The sequence below is a fragment of the Podarcis erhardii genome, assembly GCF_964252035.2.
Source record: "Podarcis erhardii genome assembly, chromosome: 13".
Lineage (NCBI taxonomy): Eukaryota > Metazoa > Chordata > Lepidosauria > Squamata > Lacertidae > Podarcis > Podarcis erhardii.
The window spans coordinates 51,180,574-51,203,109 of record NC_138502.1 but is presented as its reverse complement, the minus strand read 5'-3'; the positions used below and the strand labels follow the sequence as shown (position 1 = coordinate 51,203,109).

Sequence of the window (22,536 nt, the reverse complement as noted above, 5' to 3'; positions counted from 1 at the left end):
GTAGAAGTGAACTATATTTTTTCGTTTCCTAGAAGTATTCTCAACTGATTTACTGGAGCCATGCCAGTATAAACATGAAAATGGTGCCACAGTGAATCACTCAATTACTGAAAGGTTCTATCATGAAACAGTTTTTGCTTACTGTAATTTAGAAAACAACAGAATGTGGAGACTTGCTCCAGGAATTCCATCTGTTGAACATATTTTGAATCTGTGAAAAGCAATACCAGTCAACCTTTAAAAGCATTTTGCCTAGAATGTTGTCAACATAATCATGAATCAGTCTGGTATCGGCCAAGGAAAGCAGCTTTGAAACCTGCGGTGGTCCAGCTATTTGCGTTTAATAATAATAATAATAATAATAATAATAATAATAATAATAATAATAATAATAATAATTTATTTATACCCCGCCCATCTGGGTGGGCTTCCCCAGCCACTCTGGGCAGCTTCCAACAAAATATTAAAATACAATAGTGCATCAAACATTAAAAGCTTCCCTAAGCAGGGCTGCCTTCAGATGTCTTCTAAAAGTCTGGTAGTTTATTGCTTTGACATCTGGTGGGAGGGCGTTCCACAGGGCAGGTGCCACTACTGAGAAGGCCCTCTGCCTGGTTCCCTGTAACTTGGCTTCTCGCAGCGAGGGAACCGCCAGAAGGCCCTCGGCGCTGGACCTCAGTGTCCAGGCAGAACGATGGGGGGTAGAGACGCTGTTGAAGGTTTTAAAGGTCAGCACCAACACTTTGAATTGTGCCCAGAAACATACTGTGAGCCAATGTAGGTCTTTCAAGACTGGTGTTATATGGTCTCGGCAGCCACTCCCAGTCACCAGTCTAGCAACCGCATTCTGGATTAGTTGTAGTTTCTGGGTCACCTTCAAAGGTAGCCCCACATAGAGCACATTGCAGTAGTCCAAGTGGGAGATAACTAGAGCATGCACCACTCTGGCGAGACAGTCCACGGGCAGGTAGGGTCTTAGCCTGCGTACCAGATGGAGCTGGTAAACAGCTGCCCTGGACACAGAATTGACCTGCGCCTCCATGGACAGCTGTGAGTCCAAAATGACGACCAGGCTCGCACCTGGTCCTTCAGGGGCACAGTTGCCCCATTCAGGACCAGGGAGTCCTCACACCAGCCTGCCTCCTGTCCCCCCAAAACAGTACTTCTGTTTTATCAGGATTCAACCTCAATCTGTTAGCCGCCTTCCATCCTCCAACTGGAAGATGGAATACACCAGAACTGAGCAATTCTAGGCCCAGTTGCAGAGGATAGGCAGCCCAGTTTCTACTGGGAAAATCTCTATAAAGCTTCTTCAGAAACACAGGAGCAAATTTTGGTGAAGCCATTTGCAGGCCTGCCTCCCACCTCTACCATGGCACCACTGCTAGTCCCACTGGGGCTTTGCCTGTGCCACTGCCACAGTGCTGTTGTCCTCACCATTGCCACTGTGCCCTTGCCACTGTGCCCTTGTCATGGTGGCAGTTGCAGTGTCGGAGCCGGCGGCAACATGGACATAATGGTCAGGGGGAGCGAGGGGGGGCCAGGACCTGTGAAGAAGTGGCATCATGCTGGTGGCATAAGGACATTTTGCCTATATTGGCAAAACGTCTCAGGCCAGCCCTGGGTTGTCCTCGTAAGTGATACTATGGGACTCCAGCTTTGGGATGCTTCCATCTTCAAACTAGAGGATATGACCTGTAGGAAGCAGCTGAAATAGACTTTATGAACGACATTGGCCTTGCATGGGCAATAACAGATTGTTATTTCTTGCTATGGTTGCTGAAGGCTCAGACTACTTATATTTGTAGTTTAGCACACTATTATTTGTCTTGCTTTGGTTGTTTGCTATTTGTTCAATGTCCCATCTGGGGTGAATTTGACAGGGACGCGGGTGGTGCTGTGGTCTAAACCACTGAGCCTCTTCAGCTTGCCAATCGGAAGGTCGGCAGTTTGAATTCCTGTGACGGGGTGAGCTCCTGTCACTCCATCCCAGCTTCTGCCAACCTAGCAGTTCAAAAGCACACCAGTGCAAGTAGATAAATAGGTACTGCTGTGGCAGGAAGGTAAATGGCGTTTCTGTGCACTCTGGCATTCATCATAGTGTCCCATTGCGCCATAAGTGGTTTAGTCATGCTGGCCACATGACTCGGAAAGCTGTCTGTGGACAAATGCCGGCTCCCTCGGCCTGAAAGTGAGATGAGCACCGCACCCCATAGTCACCTTTGATGGGACTTAACCTTCTGGGGGGTCCTTTACCTTTTTACCTCAATGAAGCTTTTGAAAACCATACTATGTATAATCAGTAGACAGACCATGGCTGCTGAGATGCCAGGACTCTTTCTGGGGGGCCTCTTTGAGATGAGTGCCCCTTCATGTCTGTCTGGCTTTGTTACTTGGAATGCCCAGCCCTGGGTTACTTTTTCTTTCCCTGTGATCTTTACATTTGTAGTAAGCCTTTGGGGGCATTGGAATGAATTCTCTGGATCGTGGCCTCAGTTAAATGCAGCTGATGAATCTGTGAAGTGAATGTGGGATATTTTTGTGTTCCATTAGGGAGAGCAAGGCCCAGAAGGAAGGCCAGGATTTCCTGGTGTTGCTGGAAGACCTGGAGACACAGTGAGTAGGCTGTGAACTTCCTTCTCTATGCATCGCTTGAAATTGCAGCCTGAGATGTGCAGAGGCTTCGTTTCAGGTTTAGGTGCGGGAGCCGGACAAATAAATTTCAATAGGCAGCAAACAACACTGAAGGCAAGATCCCAAGACCCACTGATGGGTGTTTATTAAGATTAAATTGCATATTTATATGCTCCCACATTCTACCGGCCCTTCTTAAAGGTCAAAGCACATGGTACACTGTAACCGTTTTGTAATTTTGTCTTTTTCAAGTGTTTGCAGTTATTGTGTTTTTTGTTTTATGTCTGATAATGACAACAATGTTAACCTCTGCGTAGCAGGTACCTGCTTTTTTTCTCAGAGAAGGAGATTTCTGCCCTTGGCCAGAATGACTAGGCCTACTTAACAGTTGTCGCTCAACAAGAAAAGTCAGTGAGTTGGCCTGTGATCTAGATGCCCCTGAAGCAGAGCCATTTGTGGTCTGAAACTCAGAAGGTTGGGGGGTGCCACTGAATTCTACCAGTGGGGAAATGGGATCAGTTTACCCACGAGATCACCCTACCCCACATGTGCCCACTCAACTGCTTCTGTCGGCAGAACTGGCACTATTACAGGTGTCACATAATACCTGTTTTGCATTTGTAAGTCCTTGATCGTTTAATGTGGTGGCATCTGCACTTTGGAACTCTCTGCCTCTTGATAGAGGCCTTCACCGTACCCTTTTCAACACCTGCTAAAAACATTCCTGTTTAGACAGGCCTATCTAGCTGCTTAGAAAGTTGAAGTAATTTTAATCTTTTCTAGATTTTACTGCTTTGTCTTTTGTAAACCGCTTTGAGTTTTGTTTTGTTTTTAAATCAAGTGGTGTATGAATTTTATTAAATAAATCAATTCTGACCTTTTGTCTATTGTTTTGTCCATTGTTTCTCTCATGGACAGCCGTGTTTCAATATATACAATCTATATTATTAGCGACAGTGTTACCATCTTCCTTTCATGCAATTAAAGCTCGCTTTTAAATTAAATGCAGGGGTCAAAAGGAGATAAGGGTGACCCAGGACCCAAGGTAAGAAGTGGCATTCATTTTAATTCAATTCAATATCCACTTGGACGTCAGTAATGAATGCACCATCTTTTTACAAGGGCTGAAGTTGCTAAATGCAGGTCCCGCTATCCACCCGCTTGTTATCTGCAGATACACTTCTCCAAACGCAAATAATTTTGCCCAAACCTTCATAAAAATTATTATTAATAATAATAATACCCTGCCCATCTGGCTGGGTTTCCCCAGCCCACTCTGGGCAGCTTCCGGCACATATGTGTGGGTGATTCAGATATCCAGACAGCTGGAGTTTGCCCACTTCCTTCTTTGTTTATGCTTTGCTGGTTGGCTGCAGCTATTTTTCAGGCAAAAACCATGCAAGGGGGGTGCGGGAAAGAGATGGGCCAATCAGGGAGAAGGAGAGATCTGACACACCAATTTTGCTTTGTCTTTCTTCTGTTGGTTGGTTCTGTGCAGTTTAGGAAGAAAACATGGTGGGAGAAAGATAATGGATTAGAAATGTTCCCATAGGAAATAATGGAAATCATCAGCTTGTTATGCTGACAAACAATTTTCTGAGAATGCATTGAGTTCGGAACCTGTGTGTATATAAATCAGAAGATTAACATTGTTTGGTTTTGTCTCATTACCTAAGGTCATTCCCTATGCTCCTAACCACCATATTCTGTTGCAATAGGGCGAACCAGGACAAGATGGTGCCAGTGTTGTGGGGCCACCTGGGCCACCTGGACCACCTGGTCCCATCATAGCCATTCCCAGGGTAGGTATCTTATCGCTATTCTGCTTCACCATTATAACTGCCTTTTGTGCATTCGCGTAGTGCTGCTGCTAATGTCTGCCAATTGTGGAAGTTTGGAGGTGAGGCCTTCACAAAAATCTTGAAATCATTCCAGAAATCCTGATGTTCTTTGCCACATCTGTTCCACACCAGGCAATGGAGTACATTGATAGGTAAAAAGAGAGAGGGAGCGGGATGTGAGAGCCTAGGCTCTGCTTCACTGTCAATACAGCTAGGCTTCGTAGCAGGAGCGAACCGTGCTGTTTGACCGCCTGAGGCAAAGCAGAAAGATGCCACCCTTGCTGTCCCCATGAAACCCCATGGGTCCCATGGCTGCAGCTTCCAGATCAGCCAGATCTTGAGAGCAAGATTGTGTAAGACCTTCAGAGATGGCCCAGCTCTGCTCCAACAGTGGGTCGCCATCATGGCCAGCCCAGCAGAAGTTGGGGGAGGCTGCCTTACTGGTTTGACTTAAAAAGATTTGGTTTACTTGTGAGTAAGCTAAAGCACAAGACTTATGTTGCACAACAGAGGAAGCAAAAGTGGTGTCCTTTTCTTTTGCTTACCCTAATTGTTTGTACACCTTCTCCATAGGCACATACCTCTATTTGGACTTTCAGTAGCCCTGCCAAGAACAAAAGCACCTTTCCAAAAAGCACCATCTCTCCCAGTTAGTTGCTGCTCAGTTGTCATTGTGCAGCCAGTCTTTCTAGTTAATATCTGTAAGGGAAGGAAATATTTTAATTGTAAAAAACAGCAGCTCCAAACTCTAAGGGGCAGCCCTCAGACCACCTCATAATCCTCTAAGTAAGCAAAACTGCATCCCCAAATTAGAAACAAGAACCCTGTTTTTTAACTACCTTCTGTTCTGCTACATAATCTAAAATACAGAACAAACTACTTCTTCAAGCTTTCCTGCCCAAGCATTCTGGAAAGCATGTTTGTTACCAATATATGCAGAAATAAAGATGTCTAACATTTGACTGAACTATGTTTCAATTCTCCAGTGAGCCCATGTGAGCTAGTTTGAAACCTGAAAGTTTTTTGAAATTACCCATGGGAATTTGTTCTTATATGAAAAGCAAATTACTTCAACATCTAGAGATGAAGTCAGATATTGAGAGTTTGTATTCCATTGAGGCATAGAAGTAAAGGGAAGCCAAGCAAAAACATATAACAAAATGGTTTTATTGGTATGTTTTATTATTTTATAAGTAAGACACCTAGAGAAATTACTTTGAGACATCTCATAAATATTATAAATAATACAAAGCCAAATCTCTTGACTTCACCAGTGACTGTTATGCTCAATGCAGAGAATGTGGCGTGTTGCCTTGGCAGCAAATACTGTATAAGCAAAACCATGTAGCTTTTTCATTGCCGTAATGGAGTTCAAGTGGGCCTTTCTCTGATGAAATTAACCAATATTGATGGAAAATTACCCTGCCATATTGCATGTTCCAGTCCCTCATCTCACACACAGATTCCCTTATTACTGTGGTTAATGCTAATGAAGCAGGTTTCAAAACACAAAATGGATAGCAAAGTGTATTTGGTAAATCCTGTAGATGTTTGCACCAGAAAGGGAAGCGGGTAGAGGAAGGAACTTATGAACAATGGTTAAAGAGCTTTAGGAGCATTCTCTCTGCACCAGCCCATGATGTTACTTCACTTTTCAAGCAGTGGTGTCCAAACTTTTTTCAAAGAGGGTCAGATTTGATGAAGTAAAGGGCTGTGAGGGCCGACCAAAGGGCCAACCAAAGTTGATGGGATTGAAGTTGTTGAGCTTTTTTATGATGATAGGATCAGTTGAAAGGACTGAAGTTGCTGATTTTGCCCCATAGAAATAAACTGCCACAGGAGCTGGATTAGGCCCCCAAAACAGACTTTGGACATGCCTGCTTTATAGTTAAGACAAATTCCATTTTGCTAAATGCAGCATTTGGAAAGGAGATGCGTGGGTGAAAAAGCACAATGAACACACCAGAGAGCCTTGGTCAAATGTGTCTCCCTAGTAGGTGCTTATTGCGGATTTTTAAAAGCACCTTCGCTCCTTCCATTATGGTGGTTGCTCACAGCAGAGGCATGTAGTGGATACCAGGAAGCAATCTTTACTCTTGTGATGGATCAGAGTTCTAATGGCCAATCCCCCCCCCCTTTTTAATGAGGGATCCCCCATAAGGGATTATGACAGGCTGCCAGCACACAGGAGGTTTTTGGGGTTTTTGCCACACCCATGTGTGTCCAGCTGCTTGGGGAGTTTCTTCAGCCCAGCTCTAGTATAAAAAGAGAGTGACATCATATTATAGGGGTTTAGCAATATAAGCAGAAGGAACAGGCCTTGCAGTGGCTTCCTCTGTCTGACTTCTTGCTGGAGTGCAAGAAAATAAATAATGCTTGAAGGAGAGGGGTAGAAAAACAGTGTATGCTTTTGATGACCTGCTTACCTTTCTCCATCTTAGATAAAATTAGTAGAACATTTCATTTTTCTCCAATATTTCTAGAAATTAGTGGATGATCTAGAAAAACTATTAATGTTTGACATTTTGCCTGCTTCTCTCTCTCTCTCTCTCTCTCTCTCTCTCTCTCTTAGTCACTGAATGCTTCAGATGAAAGTTTTAACATTACGAGAATCAAAGGACTTGTTGGGCCTCCAGTGAGTATGTTCTATTCTGTTGTGCTAGATAAAACCATGCCTTGGTTTAAGTAAACTCCTAAAGCATTTTTCTCTGATTCTCACATAGAAATATGCTTCTTCTACCAACCTCTTTGGACTTCACTGTGTTATATGACAACAGCCCTGAGTACAGATCTTGATCCATCCAATATAACAGAATATAATCATAGTAATCTCCAATATGTTTCTAGCTGAACATGTAGAATATAGTACTATATGATGGTGGTGATGACTGGGGATGGTTTAGTCTATATAATCAACTGCAAAAACAAAACATAAACCTGGAATAGGAAAACTGTTCCCAATTTAGGGCCGTTTCAAGGAACTGAGCTGGTGTGCTTGCAATGGATAGCACCCCTGCTTGATCTCACCCTGCTTTTGAGGAATCCGTCAGAGCCTGCATAAGCATCGACAGGCTGGATGTTCATTGCATTCATCTCTCCTGCGGGGAAGGGATTGGGACTCACATCTCAGTTTCCGCTACTCCCCACCCCGTGATTTTATTCAGGTGAGAGGCATAAACGATGTGATAAGCATCATTTTTCCAAAGGGGATGTTAGGATGTTAGGTCCCACCCCTATGTAAGAGATGGATGCTCTGATTTGCAGTGCTGATTTACTTGCTACCACCTCTTTTACTGACCTGGCAAAGTTTGTTGAGCATGGGAATGGGGAGGCGATAGCAGGTGCATGGCGTGCTTCACATGCACTTGTGTGCGCGCACACAAAATATCACTCTTTTTAGGTTTAAGTTTATAAAGCAGGAGTGGGCACGTGGGCCTGATCTGGACTACCAAACCTTCCCCAGTGGCTTGCCAAGCCTTGACCTGATAGGTGGTTTTCATCACCATCCTGTCACTGTACTGGGCAGATAGGTTTAGAGCTCTCTGTTCATCCCAGCACCATAGTGGAGATTAAAAACACCTTGTCCCACTCAGGGAGGTGGCGATCTCTCCAGATCAGCTGAGTCCTTGTCTATGTATATGTTTGCACAGTAGTAAAGCGATAGTTCTGGAGAGGAAAACCAACTTCCCTTTTTAGATATTGCATGCAGGAGTTAAAGGAAGCATCTTCTTAAAGAGAGACATTCGTTTTTGTGTATGAGGGAAGACAAAATTTCGCTTCAAAGGTGGTGCCGTTCTCCTGTAGTTTATGGGATGGACTTAGCTGAACTTCGGTCCCACTGAAATCAATGGGAAAAGTTAGACATTCCTCAAGCTAAGTCCCACTGATTCAGTGGCAACAATGTGCAACCAACTTCAGAGTACAAATAACTTGTATATCACTACTTAGCAGTAACTCTCACTGATTTAAATGAGGCTTTCTCCCCAGGTAAGTGTGTAATAGCACTGAAGCCTCAGTCTGGATCTAACCATATATATTTACAGGTATTAAATTTGTATCTGCTCTCTAATTGGAATCACTTTTTAAAATCAGGAAAAGGATTTTGATTTATTTTACACATCAACTAAGCATTGCAGGCCTGTATGATATGTTTCTATCATATGGAGAAGTATTTCCACACTACTTATCTGAAGAAGTGTGCATGCACACGAAAGCTCATACCTAGAACTAACTTAGTTGGTCTTTAAGGTGCTACTGGAAGTAATTTTTTGTTTTGACTATGGCAGACCAACACGGCTACCTATCTGTAACACACTACTTACAGTTCCCACAAATCAAAACAATGAATGCAAACTTGCTGGTTCTGATGCAGACAAATTAAATCTGCCATGTTTCCTAAAGGATGTGTGTCTCTGTAGACCAGAAATATTTTTCAAGTAATTAACAGTGAGTGTTAGCTTCTGAAACTTAAGCCTTGGATTCTGTTATGCAGACAGCTGTATTTAGGAAGTTGTCCAATGTTTTAAATGCAGTTCAAAATGAAATGGCATTCACAAACAGCAGGGATCCTAATCACAGTGAAACATCTTCACTTTGTCATTGCATTTTACAGGGTCCAGACGGTAAGCCTGGTCTGCCAGGATTTCCTGTAAGTACCATATACCCAGTTTCTGAAATAGTAAACATGTAATGTAATTGCTATTACACTTGTCATGCTGCACAAAGTGTATAATGCCCAACAAACTCTAAGGTCCTAATAATAAAATGAGAAAATAACATAAATCTGAGTAAAACCAGACATTATACTGCAGGATTCCAGTGAGAATAAGTTTCAGTTCTGACCAAGTGATACTGCTTTGATTCTTCTATATGACGACTTCAGCAAATTCCAGTCCGATGCTTGCAGTCATCAGATAAGAGCATTTCACATAAATCATTGGGGAAATGAAACTGGGATGGTGTCTATTGCCATCATGCTCCTTTTGTAACGTTTCCAAAGGCTCAGATTAAGTGTTGAGCTCTCTTCAGGCCTTCTGCTCCATAGATGTAGCAAACGTGGCTGAGGGATAGGGACCATGTTGCAATCCCCAGGCCCCAACATGGACACACCTCCTGGCCACAGGTGGATGAGCACTTGTCAAGAAGTGTGAATAAGTGTGTGAAGAAGGCCTCCCCACACGAAGATGCACAGACAAGTGGCAACCTTGCTCAAGCAGGTCCACCACTCACACAGATGAGACCTCCTTGGGTACAGCTATGCAAGCACAGCCCTCCTTCACTTACTAAAGGTGTCCCCGGCTGCTGGCATGGCCAGTGGGTATGTTGGCTCCAGCAGGACATGTATTTGCTGCTAGGAAAAGGCCTGATCCAACAAGGTGGGACTAGGCTAGTCCCCTAAATGTTCCCCTGGTGCCTCCTTCCCAAAACCTGGGAATCTTCTGCCTGACTTATGGAGGGAGTCAATATGCTCACACATGCAATTTTAGAGTGTGATGTCCTCACAAGCCGACACCTCTGGGCCTATCTGTTTCCGTTAACCTATTTGGTCTTTTTATGTAGGCTGATTCATAATTTGTGTGGGAGTTATGTAATTTCCCCACCCTTGGTAGTGATGTCCCAAACACACAATGCATAAAATCAGGGATGGGAGCAGAGAGATATAGGCAAGCCCAACTCGAAACCTCTCAGGCTTTGCTCTTCAGACTTTTCTGCAATTAGCCGAATCACAGGGAGAGTTTCTGGGTATGCTCATTCACACACATTTAAACCCATTTCAGGCTTCCATGCTAATTGCAGACAGGTATGAAGAGCACCCACACCGCTGGGGATGCTTGGGACAGAGCTGGAGCAAATACCTGGAGCCTTCCCCTGATTTTATGTATTGTGTTCAGTGGGATGCCTGACCACAGCTAGAGCTACCTGTAAAAAGGACACTGGTAGAGGAGGGAAAGGGGCTGAAATAGTATGGGCAGTGATGAGGGCAGGGGCAACAACCTGCTCCCACCTCCCCCATTCTGCACTTTAAATCACCCCCCTCCCATGGACATCTACAGGAATTTTTCTAGGGGGAGGGCAAAGTAAATACTACAAACATACCTACTATTTCTGGTAGACCTTGTGAATGATGACGACACCTGGGTAGATGTAGCCTCTGAGAAACCTGCATTCAAGGTCTACCGTTCCCTTGGATCTCATTGGATAGGCTGGCTGACTGTCCCTCTGTGGGTGGACACAGCAACCAGACCCACTTTCCACCCACTGCTGATGCCCTCAGTTCCTTCCCTGTCTCCCTTCACCTCTCCCAGTCCCAGCAGATGCTCATGTCCCCTCCCCAGCCATGACCATGGCTCCATAGAGATTTGTCAGCAGACCCAGTTTTGCATACAGGTCTGCTGTGGCCCTAAAAACAATAAGATGTTAATCATATTTGGCAAGATGCGGAAGTTACCTAATCATAATAGGCCTGTTTATAGAAAGTCTACTTTGTTTTTTTTCTAGGGCCCCAGGGGACCAAAAGGAGACATTGGACTTCCTGGTTCACCAGGAGAGAAAGGAAAGCAGGTAAAAAGGAAAGCAGGCAGTAGACCAGTTTAGAAATGTGAGGTGGTTACCAGCATATTTTGGAACTGTTAGGGATGATTTCCTCTTGTATATTCAAAGATGAGCTCAAAACATCTTGGCAACCTGAGACCTCAAGAATTGGGTTTGCATGGTTTGTCATATTTCCTTTAAATGTGGTGGAGATGAAGCGTCCCTTTACAAAACGGTAATCCAATAAGCAATTTCTTCTGGGGAGTTGCAAAAAGGTGGAACCACACAATTATAATTCGGGGCTATGTTCAAGTTTAGGTGCCCATGGATCTAGCAGTACATTCCAGGATCCAAGGATAACAATGGGGCATTGTGAATTGTTCCCTTGTTAGTTTTCAACTTTTCCAGATCTGGGACCCATATCTGTGGATTGATCCCTGTACATCCAACCATTGGTTTATTTCTCATTTGGAAGAGACTATTTGAAGTCAGATTCATGTCAGCTCTTGATATAAGTCAATAAAGCAGCAAATTCATCTGATAGATTTATGTACGCCAGATAAATGTAAACATCAAACCTTGGGGGAAAAATGAAATATCATGGCAATGAATAATGTGGTTTTTCTAGGGTGAAAAGGGTGAGCCAGGAGCAATCTTTGCTTCAGCTGAATCATTAACAGAAGTGATAAGAAGACCAGGAGAGAAGGTAACTTTGTTGGGGGGTGGGTTTTTTTTGCATTCTTCTGCTCTCTCTGTCCCATAGAAGAGAATGTGTGCTCTTTAAGGAACTGCCCTGAGACCTATGGGTATAGGGTGGTATATACATTAATAATAATAATAATAATAATAATAATAATAATGGCTAATAGAACCCTTTTTCTCATAGGGTGAACCTGGAGTAACAGGACCAGTTGGACCAATGGTAAGCTTATTAATTTTTAAAAATCAGTTCATGCACCTTTTGCTATTGGAGAGAGGGAGAAATATTTCAAAGTGACGGTAGAAAAGTGAAGAAAGGAATGAACTATGTGGAAGGAATTATAATGGTAAAAAGCAAAGTTCTATTAGAAACCTAGATCCATTAAAAATACATTTGTACATATGTGAATTGTTCCCTTGTTAGTTTTCTGAAACCAGCCTGTTTTTGGTCAGCACTTTAGTGCAAATTTCAACTAATAAACATATTTTTCTATGCAATCTTCCCCAATATACAAATTTTGCAAAGAAATTTCCCCGTATATAGTGCATTCTTCCACCAAATGTCACACATTTATGCACCCTTTATCCTCGTATATGCATTTTTGTACACACAAATTGGCTGGAGAACTGCATTCCAAAATTCTATCAGTAATAATAATAATTTATTATTTATACCCCTCCCATCTGGCTGAGTTTCCCCAGCCAGTCTGGGCGGCTTCCAACAAAATATTAAAATACAAGAGATGGTTATGTCTCCATTAGTGGCGCTGATTCGGCTTCAAAGTGACAAGCAACAGCAAGTCACACTGCTGTCAACAAAAAGAACACTAGGTCATTGGCCTCAATCCCATGGTTTGTGTCCAGGGATAATGGGGCTAAGGACAGGACAGGCTTCCATTTCTGGCCCATGATGGAAGAGATGGTGTCAAAAATCTTTTCCCAGAATTTTTGGGATATACTCTACATCCCCAGTCTTCACGTGAGAGCTCCCTGAAAGTAGAGTAATGCATGAGACACGGGATCCCTACGATAAGATGACTCTTCACATGCATGAGCGCAGAGTGCTCACAACAGTACACTGGTGGGTGCTCTTCTTGCTGTAGTTATAACTTGAAATAACCTTGTGTGGTCATGTTCGTTGTTTGCAATGTTAATGAAAATAATACAAATGGTTCTTTTTTTTGAAAGGACAGATTTCAAAGGATGGTTGTGTTTCAGTTCACATATTGAGTCAGAAAGTGCAAATGTGGTAGGCTGGACTTTTAAAAGCAAACATATTTGTCAGGGAACTGCCATCAGAGACAGAGGTGGAGGGAAGGCTACAGAGCGATGCCGGAGAGGGTCCCAGCAGGGAGAGAGGCAGCCCAGCTGCTGGGGAAGGAAATCAACGTAACACCAGGAGAGAAGGGGGGCAGATGGGGGAATTGGAGAAAAGGCTCCAGGACTCTTCGCCGGAAACCAGCGGGGAGAGCACGGGTCCTCCGCTGCCCACTCCCTCCCTGCGCAGAAGACTTCCGCGCAGGGAGAGTAGGAGGAGACTTGGCGTCAAAGAACTTCTTTGCTGGAAGAGATTCAAAAAACGCCCACTGACGGATTCTGCCAGCGACTGAGACAGCCACGAAGTGAAGGGCTGTCCAGACAGAAAGGGTTCAACCAGGCAACCAAGCCAAGAGTGGCGGCAACTTATGCATGAGCAACCCCCTAGAACCATTACAATATTCAAGCAACCCTACAAAAAAATGTAAGCAGAATGCCCAAGTAATAATAATAATAATAATAATAATAATAATAATAATAATAATTTATTATTTATACCCCGCCCATCTGGCTGAGTTTCCCCAGCCACTCTGGGCGGCTCCCAATCAGTATTAAAAACAATACAGCATTACATATTAAAAACATCCCTGAACAGGGCTGCCTTAAGATGTCTTCTGAACGTCAGGTAATTCTTTATCTCTTTGACATCTGATGGGAGGGCGTTCCACAGGGCGGGCGCCACTACCGAGAAGGCCCTCTGTCTGGTTCCCTGTAACCTCACTTCTCGCAATGAGGGAACCGCCAGAAGGCCCTCGGCGCTGGATCTCAGTGTCCGGGCTGAACGATGGGGGTGGAGACGCTCCTTCAGGTATACAGGACCGAGGCCGTTTAGGGCTTTAAAGGTCAGCACCAACACTTTGAATTGTGCTCGGAAACGTACTGGGAGCCAATGCAGATCTCTCAGAACCGGTGTTATGTGGTCCCGGCGGCCACTCCCAGTCACCAGTCTAGCTGCCGCATTCTGGATTAATTGCAGTTTCCGGGTCACCTTCAAAGGTAGCCCCACGTAGAGCGCATTGCAGTAGTCCAAGCGTGAGATAACTAGAGCATGCACCACTCTGGCGAGACAGTCCGCGGGGAGGTAGGGTCTTAGCCTGTGTACCAGGTGGAGCTGGTAGACAGCTGCCCTGGACACAGAGTTAATCTGCGCCTCCATGGACAGCTGTGAGTCCAAAATGACTCCCAGGCTGCGCACCTGGTCCTTCAGGGGCACAGTTACCCCATTCAGGACCAGGGAATCCTCCACACCTGCCCGCCTCCTGTCCCCCAAAAACAGTACTTCTGTCTTGTCAGGATTCAACCTCAATCTGTTAGCCGCCATCCAACCTCCAACCGCCTCCAGGCACTCACACAGGACCTTCACCGCCTTCACTGGTTCTGATTTAAAGGAGAGGTAGAGCTGGGTGTCATCTGCATACTGATGAACACCCAGTCCAAACCCCCTGATGATCTCTCCCAGCGGCTTCATATAGATATTAAAAAGCATGGGGGAGAGGACAGAACCCTGAGGCACCCCACAAGTGAGAGCCCAGGGGTCTGAACATTCATCCCCCACCACCACCTTCTGGACACGGCCCAGGAGGAAGGAGCGGAACCACTGTATAACAGTGCCCCCAGCTCCCAGCCCCTCTAGACGGTCCAGAAGGATGTTATGGTCGATGGTGTCAAAGGCCGCTGAGAGATCCAGCAGAACTAGGAAACAGCTCTCACCTTTGTCCCTAGCCCGCCGGAGATCATCAACCAGCGCGACCAAGGCAGTTTCAGTCCCATGGTGAGGCCTGAATCCCGATTGGAAGGGATCCAAATGGTCCGTTTCCTCCAGGCGTGCTTGGAGTTGTTCAGCAACCACCCGCTCAATCACCTTGCCCAAGAATGGCAGATTTGAGACTGGGCGATAGTTGGCCAAATTGGCCGGGTCTAAAGATGTTTTTTTAAGAAGCGGTTTAATGACCGCCTCTTTCAGCGGGTCTGGGAAGGCTCCCTCATGGAGGGAAGCGTTCACCACCCCGCAGAGCCCATCGCCCAGCCCTTCCCGGCTCGCTTTTATCAGCCAGGATGGGCAAGGATCAAGGAGACAGGTGGTCGGTTTCACTCGTCCAAGCAGCCTGTCCACATCCTCGGAGGTAACAGATTGGAATTGATCCCATGTAACAGGACCAGACAGAACTCTAGCACTCTCCCGCCCTGGCCCTGCTCCCACGGTGGAGTCTACCTCCTTCTGAATCTGAGCGATTTTATCTGCAAAAAACTTTGCAAAAGCATTGCAGGAGATCTTGGGGTCCCTACCAGGCCCCGTTGGTACAGGTGGTTCTGATAGATTGCGAACCACCTGAAAAAGTCTCCTGCTGCTGTTTTCTGCAGATGCAATGGAGGCGGTGAAGAAGGCCCTCTTCGCCGTCGCCATTGCCACTTGGTAGGCTCGACGTTGAGCTCTAACCCGTGTCCGGTCTGATGCAGAATGAGTTTTCCGCCACCGGCGCTCTAGCCGTCTCAACGATTGTTTCATCACCCTCAGCTCCGGGGAAAACCACGGGGCTGTCCGGGCTCCATGCAATCGGAGAGGGCGCTTCGGAGCCAGACAGTCAATAGCCCTGGTTAACTCCGCATTCCAGCGGGCCACCAGGGAATCAGCTGAAAGGCCATCAACTTGGGATAGAGCATCCCCTACCACTCTCTGGAAGCCAATTGGATCCATTAAGTGGCAGGGGCGGACCATCCGAATCGGTCCCACCTCCCTGCGGAGGGGAAGGGTTGCGGAGAAGTCCAGTTGCACCAGGAAGTGATCTGACCATGGCACTTCTTTTGTTTCACTTTTAGTTAATGTCAGATCACCAGCATCCGTAGAGGTAAACACCAAGTCTAAGGCATGTCCGTGGCTATGAGTTGGGCCAGACTTATTCAGGGACAGCCCCATGGAGGCCATGCTTTCCACGAAGTCCCGAGCGGCCCCTTGTAAGGTCGTGTCGGCATGGATGTTAAAATCCCCCAGGACAACCAGGCTAGGTGTCTCCAGGAGCATATCCGCCACGACCTGAAGCAGCTCGGGCAGGGAATCCTTGGTGCAGCGGGGAGGTCGGTACACCAGTAGGAATCCTGTACTGCCCCTATTGCCCAACTTCCAGAACATGCACTCAGAAAACTGGGTCTTCCCAATAGGACGCCTGGTGCAGACTAATGACTTCCTAAAAATCACTGCAACCCCCCCTCCCCGCCCACATGACCTGGGTTGCTGTGCGTAAGAGAAACCTGGTGGGCAAGCAGCGGCAAGGACAGGCCCATCTGCTTCATCCAACCAAGTCTCTGTTACACATGCCAGATCAAATCCTCCATCCATGATCAAGTCATGGATGGCAGTGGTCTTATGAATCATTGACCTGGCATTGCACAGCAACACTTTCAGGTCATGTGGGTATCCCTTGCTGGTAATTCCTATAGTGTATTTGAAGAGCTTTCCCTGGATTACCTCTGATTCTCAGCTTTTTAAAAGAAACTTTAAAATAAAGATAAAATAGAAACAGTATTGGAACATACTAGTACAAATGTATTAATGTACATTGAACATACGAATTCATTATTAGCTACAAATGTGTGGCAGAGGCACTAAAATATGGCTTTATTTCCAATAAAGCGCACTGCACATATATAGGCATTTGTTCTGTTTTTCTTTCTGTTTGTAATACTTCTTTTTGTCTTTAGGGGCCACCTGGACCTTCAGGACTTAAAGGAGAACTTGGTTTCCCTGGTCGGCCAGTGTGTACATTTCTTTTTTGGGAAGAGGGGTATTTTAAAATTCTTTTTACTATGGCATAAAGCATTTATGTGCTGTTATCTGCCTTTCAGGGGCGTCCTGGCCTGAATGGGAAAAAAGGCATAAAAGGTGAACGGGGTGTAACATTATATGTAAGTTCTACAGAAATGAAGTTCTTATTAACAGTTTAAGAAGATGCAACTATACTCATAACAAGCAAAAGGAAGTTCTATTCCATGCATGAATGAATTAATTAAGAGGAAATTCATTTTTATATAGGCACTGGCTTGGGTGGCTTTAAAAGGGGATTAGTCAAGTTAGTCGAAAGGGATATGATAACCCATTCTCGGAAGATATGGTCGCCAATGTTCAGATATTCATGTTCAGAGGATACTTCTGTTTACTTCTGAAACCAATTGCCAGGGGTTATACAAGAGACACAATAGAGGTGAAGGGATGATTTGTTTGGAAATGCTCTCTGACATGTATGGTGAGGCCAAATCCCTAAAGGGTGAGGTTGTGCTGTGTTTTTTGTTTTGTTTTGCTTTTAGTGTGGCCTGTCTTGTAGCAATCACAAAGTCGATTGGGTTTTTCAAACACTGCCAAATTAGCAGGGTCTTTAGTTATGAGCGGGGGAGGGGGGAGAGGTTTATGAACTGTGTAGGAGCACGTGGGATGCCCTGAGTAATGTGATCACAGTGGTGCCCCGCAAGACGAATGCCTCGCAAGACGAAAAACCCGCTAGATGAAAGGGTTTTCCGTTTTTCGAGGCGCTTCGCTAGACGAATTTCTCTATGGGCTTGCTTCGCAAGATGAAAACGTCTTGCGAGTCTTGCGATTTTTTTCGCTCCCCCCCCCCCCATTTCTAAGCCGCTAAGCCGCTAATAGCCGCTTAGCCGCTTTGCCGCTAATAGCCACTAAGCCGCTAATAGCGCTAAGCCGCTAATAGGGTTGCTTCGCAAGACGAAAAAACCACAATACGAAGAGACTTGCGGAACGGATTCTTTTCGTCTTGCGAGGCACCACTGTAAAGGTAAGGAGCTGGTTTGGTGTTGGAGAAAGGATGGACAAGCCAGTACAGGTGAGCCTCAGTTAGACAGCTGCCATATATCCCCTGCTTTGGTCCTCCCCAGCCAGTGTTTGTGGTTGCCTTAGCAGGCAGTTCTTGGGCGTGCTGGCTCTATATCTTAGAGTCAGGTTGGGTTGCAATAAAATCTTCCTCATTTATTGCTTGTTAGTGGATGAAGAGACCAGTCTGTGCACAACTGAGTCTTGGGTGGGAAAGCTGGAGGAGTTGGTCTGAGTTGTGTCCTCCTGGGTACTCACATTAGCGCCAGAACAGAGCCGCTTTTAGCAGGTTATTCTGCCACCCAGATGAGTGGGATTCAACTGGTGCTGGTAGAGACACTGGTGAAGGAAGGGAGTGTGGTGGGTGTGATCCGCCCAGGTGTCATCCCTGAGGGGGGTGACATCGCCCCCACCCCACCTCCCTGGGACTCTCACCCTGCCCCTGCAGACAGCTAGCCCTGCCCCCAGGTGCACAGCTACCTCCACCTCTGGGTAGAGATGGGGGAGGAATCCATATAATTCGCATTCAAAACCACCTGGTTCAATCCAGGTGTATCGTGACCAAGATCAGATCACGAGCACATATCAGAATCTGCAGCCCTACTTTTTAATGACAACATCTAAAGGGATTTCTCACAAGATTAAGACCTACTGTGAACACTTGTCTGTTCAGAAGCACCACCAGACAAGAAAAAGCTAGCACTAAGATCAGGAAACGTGTTGACATGCTATGTTAAAATACATCACACAGTGGTGAGGCCAGCCCTAGCCTTTGCTGGAAAACAATCCCTGATGCTTTTCCTGCTTTTATCTTTCTAGGGGCCTCCTGGTTTGCGTGGATTACCTGGGCCCCCAGGACCCCCAGGCCGTGTAGTTTTCATTAAAGGAGTAAGTACATCCACATTTGTCATCTCATTTGGCTCTATCCAAATTGAAAAAAACTAAGGGAATTTTATAGAAACTTCAATCCAGCTGCCATCTTCAGAGGCTCCGGTTGTCAGATGCTAGGGGCATTGGTTATTTGTCTTCATTTTGCTCTAGTTGTGAACTTCCCAAGGGCTTGCTACTGCTGGACACAAAGAACTCCAACGTGATAAATTATTGGTGTGATAGTTTTCAGAGCTAGAACGTTGTTTTGAAAATGCTGCTAGACAGCCAAGCGAGGATCTTTTCGAGGTTGTTGTGGAAAGCGGTGGCATTTGCAGTTTAAATGCATCCGCAGAAGCTTGAAATGAATCCTCTCTTGGAGGAGTACACTTTGCCCCAGACGCAATCCGAGTATGGAAAATAAGAAAGCTAAGTTTATTACAGGAAATAATACGTGTTGTGTAGGAAAGATCACAGTTCCAGCTAACTGAAGTAGAGATGCAAAGAGCCATACTCTCTCCTTCACCTCTACAGGAGAGAAAGAGACAAAGAATCATAGAACCGTGGAATAATAGAATTGTAGAGTTGGAAGGGATCCTTAGGGCCATCTAGTCCAACCCCCTGCAAATGCAGGAATATCAAGTAAAACATCCATGACAGGTGGCCATCCAGTGTCTGCTGAAAAGCCTCCAATGGAGAGTCCACTATCTTCTGAGGGAGTCTGTTCCACGGTTATCAGCTGGATACTTCCTCTTAAACACAGTTGTGTCAGATAGGAGTTAATTCATAGGGATTAATCAAAGGTGGAGAGAGGAGGAGGAGGAAAGGAGGTCAGCAACCTTGAGAGTATCAGACTTGCTTGGAAGCTTGGGGCTCCACTATCTATTCTATCCCCACGGAGACTTGCCTGCCTTTAACACAAGCTGAGCAGCATCCTGACATTTCCAACAGAATGCTCACTACTGAAGATTGGGAAGAAATTTGATTCGGTTTGCATTTGAATGTGAACCCACCTGATTCAGCTCCCCAAACAAACAAAGAATGAGACACAGCTTTCCTTCAAAATTTTCACTTCTCAAAAGAACTCTGTGGTGCAGTTTTCCAACCACATAATGTGTGTATTAGCAGGAAATGCATTTTTAAACAAATAATAATACATTAGTGAAAAGGAGGGGAACTACATGAAAAAATGTGTATATTAAGCAAACTTGGATAGGAAAAATGTACACTAAAATGCTGACAGTTTTTAGCAGTTTTGCCCATCTGATCAATGTAAGGTGAATGTGTGTAACTGTAGCCATCTTGAATTCCATGAAAATAAGATAGGGGATAAGTAAGGTGTAATTTTAAAGGACCGGATTTGTTCATTTAATATTAAAAGCCACATCAGGAGGGAACAACTGATAAGCAAAGAATCAGCATCAGGAGCAGGGAATTGGCAGTTTCTCTGCTCCAAAATGCTCCCCAAGTGGATTTCTCTTGGCCTCTGATGTGTAGCTTGGTCTTTAAAAAATTACTAGAAGTACCCTAGCATATACATTTTCAACATACAGACTGAAAAACCATCCCAAAATTATTTAGAGAAAAATACCCCCCCCCCCAAAAAAGTGCTTTGGTGAGGATCGTGGTCTTACACTTTTATTAATATATTGCTTTTAGAAATAATTAAATAGTTACTGTATTTATTTTCCTCCAATTTCTGAACAGACAGTTTTTCCAATTTCTCCCAGGCCTCAGTGCAAGACAACAGTGAGTTATTTACAGTATCTATCCATTTTCCCTGGATAAACATATGTGCTTTATATGTTTTTTGTTCTTGTCTGTTGCCTCGTCAGCACCTGTCCTAATAACACCGCATGCTGCATGAGTGCTTTCAAGGCAGGACCAAATGGTTAAGGTCACAGATAGCAGTGGTGAAGTAATTATGTGCAGTGCCTTTCTTCTAGGGAAAAAAAGGGTGCCGGTAATGCATACCCTTGTCTTAAAACACATGTCGGCAGCCTCCAAGCCACCCTTGGCCACTCTAGGTGTGGCCTGTGAAGCCCCCAGGAAGCCCCACCCCCTTTCCCCTGTTGATTCCCCCATCAGCTGCACAGTGGGGAAAGGACTCCTGTTTCTGTGCTGTGATTTAGGCTGCAGCAGGAGCCCTTGGGGGACGCGGGTGGCGCTGTGGGTTAAACCACAGAGCCTAGGGCTTGCCGATCAGAAGGTCGGCGGTTTGAATCCCCGCGACAGGGTGAGCTCCCGTTGCTCGGTCCCTGCTCCTGCCAACCTAGCAGTTCGAAAGTGCAAGTAGATAAATAGGTACCGCTCCAGCGGGGAGGTAAATGGTGTTTCTGTGTGCTGCTCTGGTTCTCCAGAAGCGGCTTAGTCATGCTGGCCACATGACCTGGAAGCTGGACGCCGGCTCCCTTGGCTAATAAAGCGAGATGAGCGCAAACCCAGAGTCGGCCACAACTGGACCTAATGGTCAGGGGTCCCTTTACCTTTACCTAGGAGCCCTTGGGGGCAGGGCAGGGGAAGAAGAGAATAGCAGCATGGCAACAAACCTCCCCATGTAGCCCAGGCTGCTGCAAACAATGATCTTAGCTGCATCAAGGACATACAGATTACATGTGTGCCTTCACTGGGAGTGAAGTGGGAATGTTTAAAGTGTGCATGTGCGTGAGAACTGGAAGAGTACATGTAGGTGCTCATGTATGTGACTGTGTAGCCACCAACCCACCACCCACTACCGCAAGCAGACCTGACAGCCAAAAAGGTTGCTTGCCACTGTCTTGGCAGCACATTGTCCTCAAAAGCAGTGGAGTAAGGACGGTGATTTAGGAGATACTTTGTGTTTTAGTTGTCTGTTGTCAAACTTCATTTTAAAATATAATTTACTTTTACTTTTAAATACTTTTACTGTTTAAAAACACTCTGTCAAAAGGAAACATTAATGTTAACATATGCAACCCGGTACAGCAAAACAAATCCATGCACTGCCTCATCTGTATTATGTTGCCCATCAAAGTTCTGTTGATATCATTTGCTGTAGGTGCGTGGGGCTTAGTCACATCTCAGGAAAGAGCTGTAAGAAAATGGAATGTCCTGCTTCTGTCCCTGAAATCTCCAGTTAAAGATGGATTTCAGGGAGCCATATGGTACCTGCCCTATATCTTTCCCCCTTTGGGGCCAATAGCATCTTCCAAAGTGGTTCAGATTGGGAAACTAGCACCACTGGAGAAAGTATGCCAGGTGGTGTGTTTTGAAGAGAAGCATCTATCAATTTGATATAATTAGCGATAGAAGTGCAGACACAACCTCTTGTTTTAAAATCCACATTCTGATCTCAATTGAACTGTGATGCTAAACCAGAGTAATCATAGTGGCTCAACTGGGCTTCTCTAACATCATTGGGTTGCCAACAATGTCAGCCTCCACTTCCTTTGGTACCTGCAACAGATCTCAGTAAATATCCCTTCAGAAATCCACAATTCACAAGCGACTTTTTGCTCATCCTGCTCAGGTGCTGTTTGCACTGCCTCAGCCTCTCCTACATTGCCCATATTTCACTGGATGTTGGGAATAGAGATGCATCCTCTCTTCCAATATGAACCAAGAAAAGGGCAACAAACTTACCTCTCTCAACAAGTGTGGTGGTGGCTGATGTTGCTCCCTTTTTTCCATTCACATGGAGTATGTCTGCACCGTTTTGTGATCCTGTCTCTTTTCCTGCTCATTTATGTGTTTTACCATGTCCCCACAGAAGCTAGTTTGTGACCATCACCCACTGCACTTTCTCAGAATTCCAGAAGTGCCCAATGACTCAAAAAGGCTGGCAGGGGAAAT

General features: G+C 45.3%; 1 protein-coding gene across 2 annotated transcripts in view; it reads left to right on the top strand.

Moving 5' to 3' along the window:
* The window catches only part of COL15A1 (collagen type XV alpha 1 chain), a 127,203-nt gene that overhangs the window by 85,061 nt on the left and 19,606 nt on the right, over window positions 1-22,536 (top strand). For both annotated transcript variants that reach the window (XM_081837215.1, XM_081837216.1), the window contains exons 20-31: window positions 2,554-2,616; window positions 3,644-3,679; window positions 4,353-4,436; window positions 7,048-7,110; window positions 9,088-9,123; window positions 10,974-11,036; window positions 11,635-11,712; window positions 11,893-11,928; window positions 16,719-16,772; window positions 16,863-16,922; window positions 18,658-18,726; window positions 20,413-20,454. In XM_081837215.1, the coding sequence (XP_081693341.1) occupies window positions 2,554-2,616; window positions 3,644-3,679; window positions 4,353-4,436; window positions 7,048-7,110; window positions 9,088-9,123; window positions 10,974-11,036; window positions 11,635-11,712; window positions 11,893-11,928; window positions 16,719-16,772; window positions 16,863-16,922; window positions 18,658-18,726; window positions 20,413-20,454 (684 nt within the window). The remainder of the gene's footprint in view (window positions 1-2,553; window positions 2,617-3,643; window positions 3,680-4,352; window positions 4,437-7,047; window positions 7,111-9,087; window positions 9,124-10,973; window positions 11,037-11,634; window positions 11,713-11,892; window positions 11,929-16,718; window positions 16,773-16,862; window positions 16,923-18,657; window positions 18,727-20,412; window positions 20,455-22,536) is intronic.